The sequence below is a fragment of the Nomascus leucogenys genome, chromosome 11 (assembly GCF_006542625.1).
Source record: "Nomascus leucogenys isolate Asia chromosome 11, Asia_NLE_v1, whole genome shotgun sequence".
NCBI lineage: Eukaryota > Metazoa > Chordata > Mammalia > Primates > Hylobatidae > Nomascus > Nomascus leucogenys.
This window is the reverse complement of record NC_044391.1, coordinates 118,757,714-118,770,162: the sequence shown is the minus strand read 5'-3', so window position 1 is coordinate 118,770,162 and position 12,449 is coordinate 118,757,714. Positions and strand designations below refer to the sequence as shown.

At 39.5% G+C, this 12,449-nt stretch overlaps 1 protein-coding gene across 10 annotated transcripts in view; it reads right to left on the bottom strand.

The window, feature by feature from the left end:
• The window catches only part of LRCH3 (leucine rich repeats and calponin homology domain containing 3), a 94,875-nt gene that overhangs the window by 55,549 nt on the left and 26,877 nt on the right, over positions 1-12,449 (bottom strand). For all 10 annotated transcript variants that reach the window (XR_004032377.1, XM_030823053.1, XM_030823056.1 and 7 more), the window contains exons 2-4: positions 11,779-11,923; positions 9,522-9,648; positions 6,293-6,398 (exon numbers count right to left, since the gene is read on the bottom strand). Coding sequence is in view for 9 of the 10 variants with exons in the window: in XM_030823053.1 (XP_030678913.1) it covers positions 6,293-6,398; positions 9,522-9,648; positions 11,779-11,923 (378 nt within the window). In the remaining variant the exon portion in view is untranslated. The remainder of the gene's footprint in view (positions 1-6,292; positions 6,399-9,521; positions 9,649-11,778; positions 11,924-12,449) is intronic.

The window sequence follows — 12,449 nt, the reverse complement described above, 5'->3', positions numbered from 1 at the left end:
AAATGGAAATGAACAATTAATGATGTTTTACAACTAGAGAATTTTTACAAAAGCTTCTAGTTAAATGTGATTTTAACACAGACATTTATTCCCATTCTCTTTTAGTGATTAACTGGTAGCAAAGTGGTAAAAATGAGAAAAGTGGTAGCAAAGTGGTAAAAATGAGATCCAGTTGCCTATAGATAGGATTACTAATAAAAAGCAGCTTTGACCTGCTCAGAACTACAGAAAGTCTCAGAAGCTGGAGGCCCTGATACCACAAGAAGGTGAGGATAACAAAAGGATTAGATAACACTCTACATAAAGAACAGTTAAATGCCTGGGTCCACAGCCCCCATTAACACAGCTGGGGCACTATCCTTCTCCAGTGTTCCCAGGAGTCAGCAAGTTATTTTCTAGTGAAATCGAATCAAAAAATGCTCTGAACTAGGCCAGGCGTGGTGGCTCACGCCTGTAATCCCAGCACTTTGGGAGGCCGAGGCAGGCGGATCATGAGGTCAGGAGATTGAGACCAGCCTGACTAACACAGTGAAACCCCGTCTCTACTAAAAAATACAAAAAATTAGCCGGGCCTGGTGGCGGGCGCCTGTAGTCCCAGCTATTCGGGAGGCTGAGGCAGGAGAATGGCGTGAACCCAGGAGGCGGGGCTTGCAGTGAGCCGAGATTGTGCCACTGCACTCCAGCCTGGGCGATGGAGCGAGACTCTGTCTCAAAAATAAAAAAATAAATAAAATAAATAATAAAAATGCTCTGAACTCAGGGATCCCAGGCATAATGGGATGACAAAAGTCAGGAGGAGTTGCCAGCTGAAATGGGGGAGTTAAGTCAAAGTCTACACACTTAACATTAAGACCTCAGCACCTTCCCACCCCACCCTATCGTACTTCATCCCAGGAATGGCCATAGTTAAGAATATACACAATAACGAAGAAGAAATGGAGCTTCTTTCTCTGGATAAATGTCACAGTCCCATATAAAAGGCCTTTATATAATGATACAGAATTTCTTCTAATAAAATACACAGCTTGTTGTTTAATTACCATTATACAATTTCTGCCCAGTATACTGAGAACTTCTAATCAGCCATATAAAGTTAGTATATGATCCACAGACATTTAGACGTCTCCAACATCAAAACCAACTAACCAAAAAAAGGAACTCAGAAGAAACAGGTATTTTATAGAAAGCAGAAGAAAATTTTGAAAAGCTAGACTATCTTTAGTTTCAGAAAGAGAAGGTCCTTAATCACTGAAACATGAAAGGAATTATTTTTTAAAAATCACAGAATGAGTTTGTAGAAATGAAAAAATATAATGGTAGCAATTAAAAATTCATAAGAATGGTTGGAACTATTTTACCATAAGATAACACAAAATGGCACCTAAATGAATAATAAAAAATATAAGAAAAATCAGCCGGGCGCGGTGGCTCACGCCTGTAATCCCAGCACTTTGGGAGGCTGGAGCGGGCGGATCACGAGGTCAGGAGATCGAGACCATCCCGGCTAACACGGTGAAACCCTGTCTCTACTAAAAATACAAAAAATTAGCTGGGCGTGGTGGCGGGCGCCTGTAGTCCCAGCTACTCGGGAGGCTGAGGCAGAAGAATGGCGTGAACCCCGAAGGTGGAGCTTGCAGTGAGCTGAGATCACGCCACTGCACTCCGGCCTGGGCGAAAGAGCATGACTCTGTCTCAAAAAAAAAAAAAAGAAAAATCATCAAAGAAGATCAACAAAGAGGTCTAATAACATCCAATTCAAAATAATTCAAAAAGAGGACAGAGAAACCAGAAGAAAGAAAATTATTTATAAAAAAAAGATACAAAACAATTTCCCAAAATGGAAGATACGGATTTCTGGTTTGGAAAGGGGCCCACCAAGTATCCAGTACATTAAATTAAAACAACTCATACTGTGGCACATTAACATAAAATTTCAGAGCAGCAGATAAACAGGGACCATCTTAAAATCTTCCAGAGAGCAACAGCTGGTCACAAAAGACTGGGATTAAGAATGAATGGCATCAGATTTTCAACCATCAATTTTAAACACTGAAAGCGGAAAGTGAAAAAAGACTTAAAAGTCTTGAAAGAAAATAGTTTTCAACCTGGATTTATAATCAAACAATCAAGGGGGAACACAGAATAAAGATATTTATTTTCCAGTGAAGTCTCAAAAATATGTTCTCCCATGACGTGTTCTTGGGAAGCTACTAGGAGATGTCCTCCAGCAAAACAGGGAGTAACTGAGGAAGATCCAGAGTCTAGGACTCAGAGTATTTAACACAGAACAAAGAAAGCTGGGTAGCAGGCCAGGCATGGTGGCTCACGCCTGTAATCCCAGCACTTTGGGAGGCCGAGGCGGGTGGATCACGAGGTCAGGGGTTCGAGACCAGCCTGACCAACATGGTGAAACCCCATCTCTACTAAAAATACAAAAATTAGCTGGGCATGGTGGCGGGCGCCTGTAATCCCAGCTACTCAGGAGGCTGAAGCAGGAAAATTGCTTGAACCCAAGAGGTGGAGGTTGCAGTGAGTCGAGATCATGCCACTGCACTCCAGCCTGGGCGAGAGAGCAAGACTCTGTCTCAAAAGAAAAAAAAAAAGAAAAAAACATGTACAAGAAAGGAATAAAATCAGAGTACATCACTTGAATTGGCAGGGAACAGTGTCTACATAATTGTAGTAATGTGAGCACTGAGTAACAATTTAATCAGAAGTTGTGCTAAAACTACACTGGGAAGATGGGAGGAAAGCAGTAAAGGCATGGTATGGTGACAGTGTAAGGAAACCAAATCCCCATCTCTCATCACAATAGGAAGCTGACATAAGTGTCAAAGTTGCCCAAACCAACAATAGCTATAAAAACATATCAATTAGAAATATGTCAGCAGTCTGGGCACTGTGGCTCATGCCTGTAATCTCAGCACTTTGGGAGGCTGAGGTGGGCAGACTGCTTGAGTCCAGGAGACCAGCCAGGGCAACATGGTGAGACCCTTGTCTCTACAAAACAATACAAAAATTTCTGGGTGTGATGGTGCATGTCTGCAGTCCCAGCTACTTGGAAGGCTCAGATGGGAGGATGGCTTCAGCCCATGGAGTTGGAGGCTACAGTGAGCTCTGATTGTGCCACGCACTCCAGCCTGGGCAACAGATTGAGACCCTATCTCAAAAAAAAAAAAAAAAAAAAAGAGTCAAAGGAGTTTAATGAAGGTACATACTTTTGGCCATTGAAATTGCTGTGTAGAGAAGTTTGAGGCAGGGGAACGATATTATTTAAGATTCTTGGCCGGGCGCAGTGGCTCACGCCTGTAATCCCAGCACTTTGGGAGGCCGAGGCAGGTGGATCACGAGGTCAGGAGATCAAGACCATCCTGGGCAACATGGTGAAACCCCATCTCTACTAAAAATACAAAAAAGGCCGGGCGCGGTGGCTCACGCCTGTAATCCTAGCACTTTGGGAGGCTGAGGCGGGCGGATCATGAGGTCAGGAGTTTGAGACCAGCCTGGCCAACATAATGAAACCCCATCTCTACTAAAAACACACACACAAAAAAAATTAACTGGGCATGGTGGTGGGCACCTGTAACCCCAGCTACTTGGGAGGCTGAGGCAGGAGAATCCCTTGAACCTGGGAGGCGGAGGTTGCAGTGAGCCAAGATCGCGCCATTGTACTCCAGCCAGGGAGACAGTGTGAGACTCTGTCTCAAAAAAAAAAAAAAAAAAAAAAAAAAAAAAAAAAAAAAAAAAAAGCAAAAACACAAAAATTAGCTGGGTGTGGTGGCAGGTGCCTGTAATGCCAGCTACTTGGGAGGCTGAGGCAGGAGAATGGCATGAACCCAGGAGGCGGAGCTTGCAGTGAGCCGAGATCGCACCACTGTACTCCAGCCTGGGTGACAGAGTGAGACTCTGTCTCAAGGAAAAAAAAAAAAAAAAGAAGATTCTTAATAATTTTAATATTTTTTGAATGATGTAACTTATTATTTGGTAAAAATTAATTTTAAATCAAAATGGAAATATAACAAAAGATATATGACATCTACCATATTGCAATGTTAGAAATTACCAATTAAGTAACACAAACTTCCACACGAACGAATGTAGCTGTTGGAATAAAGCTTCACTTGCCAACTCAGTTCAACTATATGTGCTGAGATTATAAAATAAACTGTTAAAAAAAATTGAAACTATTTGTGTGATAAACCATTTTGTCGGCAGTCTACAATCAAAATAAGATACACAAATAAATTAGTTGATAAAACAAGCTTCCATTGTCATCTGAAATGCTCAATTTTCATTTTGATTAAAACCCTAATATTCTCATTAATTGATTTCACACTAAATATTATTATAGGAGTAAGTCTTTGAAGACCGACCACAGTAGGTGAGTCCTGAGTACAGAGGTAACCCTAGAGAGAAATGTGGGGTTATAAGGTCCTGGAGGTCATGACTGTGGTTTTGCTAACCTTCATTTACATTCCTGAGTTGGCAGCAAACAGAAGCAGCAGAAAATAAGGAAGGCCCTGAGGATAAAAAGTGTGAAGGTTCCTGGACAAGCCAAGTGAGAGGAAAGACACGTGAGATTTTGGTTGCAGTAAGTATATAAAAGTGGACTGAAAAGGTCACGTTCTTACACATTTACTTGGAATCCAAAATGTCAAAGCTCCACTAGTATGTTAGAACTAAATATTATGCTGGATCAAATTGGTATAAATATTTGAATTCCACAGGGAAAGTGAAAACATCATTAGTTAATTCAACATGTATTGTGGCCAGGCGCAGTGGCTCACGCCTATAATCCCAGCACTCCGAGAGGCTGAGGCAAGTGGATCTCTTGACCCCAGGAGTTTGAGACCAGCCTGGGCAACATGGCAAAACCCCGTCTCTACTAAAAGTACAAAAATTAGGTGGCGTGGTGGCAAGTGCCTGTAGTCTAAGCCACCTGGGAGGCTGAGGTGACAGGATCACCTGAACCTGAGGTCGAGGCTGCAGTGAGCCATGTTCGTGCCACTGCACTCTAGCCTGAGTAATGGGAGTGAGACCCTGTCTCAAAACAAACAAAATATTGATTGTACACGGTAAGTCATATTTTGTCCAAGAACCCAGAAAAGCACTGTCATGAAAACACCTTGAGAAGATTCCTTGTTTTTCTGGAATGTTTACCAATAAATTTCTGTATTTGATTCAAATTAATCTAGAGAATAGTGCAGGGGAAAGTAAATGAGAGCACAGTTGAGACAAGACTTGCCATGAGCTGATGACTCTTACTGCTGGGTGATGAGCAGAAACATATAGGAAGAAATATATATTCTGGATCTCATAAAATAATAGCTCTCATTTTCATCTTCCTTTCTAGCATTATTTCATTAATTTGTGAAAGACTGATAAATTAGACTTCATTAATGTTTAATCATTTTTATCAATCAAATACATATATCAGAGCTTGTAGTCAGCCTAAGTAAATAACCCGTCTCTTAGCGCAGTCTCTCACCCCATATGTCATTCACTCTACACATCACCTCCACATGGTTCATTGGCCTCTGTTTGAGCATCTGCAGTGACCGGTTAAGTTCAGGTCCAAGTCCATTTTTAAGTGAGTGCTAACTGCGGAAATCCTTTTCATTATCCTACACTATCCCCTTATCCAAACATGTTACATTTCCCCCAAACAGTCATGCTTACTGAAATTTCCAGTGACCCCACCCTGAGTTATTAATTACACTGGTTGACAAGATCTAAAAATAAAATCAAAGGTCAAGAGTTATCAAACCTTTTCATTGAAGAGGCTTTTAAAATCCACAATGGAACAGATAACACTATTAAATAAACCATTAGATTTCAAACACTGGTGGTAACACACACACACTCTCTCACACACACACAAACATACACAGACACACACACACTCTCTCTCTCTGTCCCCCCCCTTTTTTAAACAGGGTCTCTTTCTGGTGCTCAGGCTAGAGTGCAGTGACGCCACCACAGCTCACTGCAGCCTTGGCCTCCTGGGCTCAGGGACTTCTCCCACCTCAGCTTCCTGAGTAGCTGGGACTACAAGAGTGCGCCAGCCCCCTGGGCTAATTTGTTAATTTTTTGTGGAGACAGACTCCCTATATTTCCCAGGCTGGTCTCCAATTCCTGGGTTCAAGCAATCCTCCCTCCTCGCCCTCCCAAAGTGTTGGGATTACAGGCATGAGCCACAGCGCCCAGCCTGGATGTAACCCTTACACATTTTTGTCTTGATTGGTCTGAGAGAGCTTTAAAATAATAAAACAATTATTTCATAGTTTCTTACCTTCAGGCAAATGTACTAGGTGATTTCTTCTTATATTAAGGTCTCTCAAGGCCTCCAGGTTACCAATTTGGGAAGGTATAGTTTGAATTTCATTGCAGCTCACATCCTATTTTGAAAAGATACAAAATAAAGATTGTCCTAACATTACAAACTTGTCTGCTTTAAACTGTCTATAAAATTAGGCATCTTTGGGAGACCTTCTGGTGTCTCACTTAATAGCTTAATTCAATGGTTCTGAAAAGAGACTACCTACAGGTTCGAAGATTAATAAATTCAGAATATCATAATTCTGAGATCAGCCAAAATAATTTGTAAACCCATCATTATATGAACAGAGGGAAGCTGCCACATTAACACTTAAAATTCTTCCAATATGACTAAAAGAAAATAATACATTTACTATTTAGAAAAGGCCGCTTGCTGCCGAGTATGGTGGCTCATGCCTGTAATCCCAGCACTCTGGGAAGCCGAGGTGGGTGGATCGCGTGAGCCCAGGAGTTTCAGACCAGCCTGGGCAACATGGTAAGGCCTCGTCTCTATTTTCTTTTTTTAAAAAAGAAAAAAGAATAAAAAGAGACCGCTTGCCAAATTTTTCAATAAGCTTCAAATGTTAATTTTCTTAAAGTATGCTTAGAGAAAATACTATTTTTACTTTTCCTACCAATTAATAATTGAAGTAGAATCAGAAGCCAGACTTTTTTTTTTTCTTTTTTTTGAGATGGAGTCTCGCTGTTGTCACCTGAGCTGGAGTGCAATGGCACGATCTCAGCTCACTGTAACCTCCGCCTCCCGGGTTCCAGCAATTCTCCTGCCTCAGCCTCCCAAGTAGCTGCGATTACAGGCACCCGCCACCACACCCAGCTAATTTTTGTATTTTTAGTAGAGATGGGGTTTCATCATGTTGACCAGGCTGGTCTCGAACTCCTGACCTCAGGTGATCCACCTGCCTCAGCCTCCCAAAGTGCTGCAATTACAGGCATGAGCCACCGTGCCCGGCCAGAAGCTAGACTTCTGAGTCCAGTACTCCTCTAGGCATTAAAATGGTTCTAAAAGAAGTTGAAAGGATATAGGTTCAAATCTGAGCTAGAAAAAAACAAAGTTGAAAGCATAGAAAAATCGAGTCTGAGCCAAAAGGTAACAGCAATGTATAATCTCTCAGAAAATACGCATGCTGGACAGCAGTCTGCTTTCACTTAATGAAGAGGAAAAAATCAAGTCTGAGCCAAAAGGTAATAGCAATGTATAATCTCTCAGAAAATATGTATGTTGAAAACGGCAGTCTGCTTTCACTTAATGAAGAGGAAAAAAAGAGCGAGCCAACAAGGATGTTGCTGAAAGACCATCAGACGGGAATGGAGAGCTTTAGGGACACTCATTCATTTTTTTTTTTTTTTCAGACGGAGTCTCACTCTGTCACCCAGGCTGGAGTGCAGTGGTGTGATCTCGGCTCACTGCAACCTCTGCCTCCTGGGTTCAAGTGATTCTCCCGCCTCAGCCTCCCAAGTTGCTGGGATAACAGGTGCATGCCACCACGCCTGGCTAATTTTTGTATTTTTAGTAGAGATGGGGTTTCACCATGTTGGTAAGGTTGGTCTCGAACTCCTGACCTCAGGTGATCTGCCCCCCTCGGCCTCCCAAAGTGCTGGGATTACAACTGTGAGCCACTGTGCCTGGCCAGGACACTAATTCTTATTCTGCCACAAGTTCCTTATATGACTGAAGATATCAATTAACCTCTTTTGTAGAAAACAAAAAGCAGCTTCTATAACACATCTCTATGTTTTAAGTATTTAGGATTGAATAAGTAGAAACAAAATGTTTAAATGATTTGAAAATAAGAATTTGAATTAGAGTATAGTTTACTTCTAGTTCATGTTTTTAACCCAAGTTCTGAAGAGATGCCAATAAACATACATTCTGATCTTTATGTCCTAAGTCTAACTGGCTCCAAAAATAGTGGTCTAGAAGGTAGACTCTAATTTTAATATATTTGTGGATTTTCACCTGTAACCTCTTATATTCATAATCTACCTGGAAAAAGTGATCCAACTGTATTACATATATGTATTAATTTATGATAACCATCTTCCATCTTTGTTAATAAACCTCCATGAAACCATACCCCTAAATCCTAATGGACATAATTGTATTTGACCACTTCAGAACGAGTTAAGGTAGTCTGGTTTCAAACACTATTTCTGTTACATAACCTTAGGCAAGTTATTTAACCTATTTGAGTGCTAGCTTCCTCAGGTATAAAATGAAAATAATTTTAGTAATCAATTCATAATATTATTATGGTGATTAAATGAGAAAATTGTTATTCCCACGCTCAGAAGGTAAATACTCAAGAAGTGATTAGGTGAAGGAATTCAATTAAGTGTCTTAGAAAATACAGGGCAACAGGGCCAGGCGAAGTGGCTCATGCCTGTAATCTCAGCACTTTGGGAGGCCGAGGTGGGCAGATCACAAGGTCAGGAGATCAAGACTATCCTGGCTAACACGGTGAAACCCTGTCTCTACTAAAAATACAAAAAAATTAACTAGGCATGGCGGCGGGCGCCTGTGGTCCCAGCTACTCAGGAGGCTGAGGCAGGAGAATGGCATGAACCTGGGAGGTAGAGCTTGCAGTGAGCCGAGACTGCACCACTGCACTCCAGCCTGGGCGACAGAGCAACACTCTGTCTCAAAAAACAAACAAACAAACAAACATGGCAATGAAGTATATTTTATTTTATAGAGTGGGAGATAGGTTCTAAAGATATAATGTAAGGCAAAAAATAAACCTGACCTTTGTAGTGCCACTCCCCTACAGGAGCTAATCAAAAATCAGAATACTGATGATACAAACAAATTTATTTCGAAAAATTCAATTATATTAACATATCTCAAAAATTTAATGACACAGAAATCATTTAATATTGGTTAGAACCTAATTCTAATGACCTTTTCCCATCTGTGTGGGCCGATTAGGCTTGTACTTTCCGTTCTTAATTCTGTGTGCCCACCACTTGAGTACGGAAAATTCAGTACATGATTCATTACCAATACTGGAAAATAAGTCAAAAACATGTATCAATAATAAATCTTTGCCATATAAAAGACTATGGTATGACTTTGTATACATATCTCTCTCCAAGGTTTCATATATATATATATATGTATGTATATATACACACACACAATACATACACACACACACGTTGGACAATCAAAAATATTAACTCACAAGTTCCATCAAATGTCTGAGGTGTCCAATTTCTTCTGGAAGTGACACCAATTTGTTATTACTAGCAATTAAGACTTTCAATGGCAAATTACACAAGTGTACCGGCAATGTTGACAGTTGGTTCCGACTAAATGGGTAAGTAGAAAGAGAGAACAATCAGAGTTCACCATGAAGAAAAATTTTCCCTCTTTCTCATGCTATACTCAGTAAAATTACAAATATGAGTCTTGCAAGAAACAAACAGGGTACTGGAGTTCTAGTCTTTGTTTTATTGGTGGTCAGCTTTATGGTTACAGGCACAATGTTGAACTTAATCTGCATCGTACAGAGATTTCTCATCTGTAAACTGAAGATCTTAATATCTCCCTACCTATCTTACAGGGCTCTTGCAGAATAAAACTCCTTTGTAAATAATGAGGTACTACATAAACATAGTATTATTTTATTAAAGTAACATTTATGTAGGAAAAGATTTTTTAAAAGGTGGATAATATCATCATCCTTACTTCTGAAGAAGATTTATAAACAAAACTTGTAATCTACTTCCCTCATCATTACAATATTATAATCAAATGCACATAAATGGTGAAAATGTAGCTCTATGGAAAAAAAGCAGTAAGTTGTGATTTCATAGATCACACCAACTAAGTTACAGGTAAAGAATTTTTATTTATACAAAGACATGCAAGCCAGAACTAAAAGTAAAATAATAAAACACATCTATCGGCCGGGCACAGTAGCTCACGCCTGTAATCCCAGCACTTTGGGAGGCCAAGGCAGGTGGATCACCGGAGGTCGGGGGGTTCGAGACCAGCCTGGCCAACATGGCGAAACCCTGTCTCTACTAAAAATACAAAATTAGCCGGGCGTGGAGGCATGTGCCTGTAATCCCAGCTACTCGGGAGGCTGAGGCAGGAGAATGGCTTAAACCCGGGAGATGGAGGTTGTGGTGAGCCAAGATCGCACCACTGCACTCCAGCCTGGGCAACAAGAGTAAAACCCTGTCTCAAAAGAAAAAGAAAAAAAAAAAAAACAACCCACATCTATCAAGATAAAAATAAATTAGATTTTTACGTATGTAAATTTAACCTCTTATTCCTTAGGACCAATTCCCTCCCCATTTGTAAGATCTTTTACTGAGATCATAAGCTACACTTTTTAATCCAGTAACAATTCCACTCTCAGACATCTATCTGAAGGAAAGAGAAAAGTAAACATTTACATACAAAATTCTCTACTAATATTATTTTTATCATGGTGAAAAACTGGAAGAAACTAAGATCCCAGAGGAAAATTCATTTTCAACAGTATATAAACTGTACCACAAAATAATTACATACAAAAATAGTTTTAAATAATGTTTCATAAGGGGAAAACTCATTTAAAAATTTGACTAAAAGCCTGGAAAAACAGAAGGAAAAGATCACTTATAAAATTAAGATACATTTTGATGAATTTCCTTTATATTTTTCCACATTTGCACATTATCTTCAATGAACATTTGCAACTTTTATAGTGAAATAAAACAACAAGAGTTATTTTAAGATGTGAAAGTGGAGTAGACTAGTTGAATAAATGCATTCATACATTCGGAACTTAATATGCAAAAATACATGGTCACAAGAAACAAAGTAATTTCAGATCTATTATTCTTATTTAATGAAGCTAATTAGAAAATGTAATTGGAGAAGCACCTGCTACAAGACTGCTGCAAGCTCCTCAGGCAAATGGCTCAGTAAGGTTTGTTAATTACAGGCATCCCCAACTAACAGCTGACGTAAAATTTTTTGGCTTTATGACGGTGGGAAAGCAATACACATTCAGTAGAAACCACACTTCACTACACTATCTAGTAAATTGTATGAGCTATGCAATACTTTATTATAAAATAGGCCTTGTGTTAGAAGATTTTGCCCAACTGTGGCCTAAGATAAGTGTTTTGAGCACATTTAAAGTAGGCTAGGCTAGGCTATAATGTTTGGTGGATTATGTGGGAAATGCATTTTCAACTTAGATGGGTTTACTGGGATGTAACCCCACTGCAGTAAGTCAGGGAGCGTCTGTACTGCAAAGCCAAAGATAAAGACAGAAACTGGAGGGATATAGGAAATACTGTTAATATATCCAAGAGCACATACAGAAACTGCTGATATGAATAGATAGCATATATATAGGTAAATATTTTAGGGAAAGAGAGGGGAAAATTGAAAAGATCACATAAAACCAAAAATTTAAAATAAGAAAACAATATTCTTACCTAATATTTAAGAATGTTAGAGCTTGTAGGTTTAAAATTGCCTCTGGAATATACCGAATACAATTTTGGTACAAGTTGAGATTTTCCAGAGAAACAAAGTGACATGCTTCTATAGGAATTTCTGAAAGGCGATTTCGCGACAGGTCTAAAAGAAAAATTAAATTAGGTTTAAAATCAGTCTTTGGAACTTACTTTATTGAAATCTTTTGATTTTCCACATAAACTAAAAAATAAAACTATTATTCTTTAAAAGTAACACAACTTCTAAGGCATATCTGCTTACAAATTATATCAAAGATCCTATCAATCAGTTCCAAATATCCTAAAACAAATAGATCCCTAAAATCCACCTTCCTAAAGGCACAGAAAATATGCTGAGGTTCTTGAAAAGCAAAACAAAAAAACACTGTCCCTTTATTCACCAAAGATGATCAAGGTCAGGTCACAAAGACTCAGGAACCGTCTTTGTTCCCAATGGCCAAAGATGAGGCAATCTGAGCTTTTTTTGATAAAGATGACTACAGTAGACTGAAATTCATCACATATATTGAACTACATGAGTTTATGACACACACCCAAAAAAGATGACAGAGAACTAATACACTATCTTGTAAACTGGTGATACGGTTTGCCTGTGTCCCCACCCAAGTCTCAACTTGAATTGTATTCCC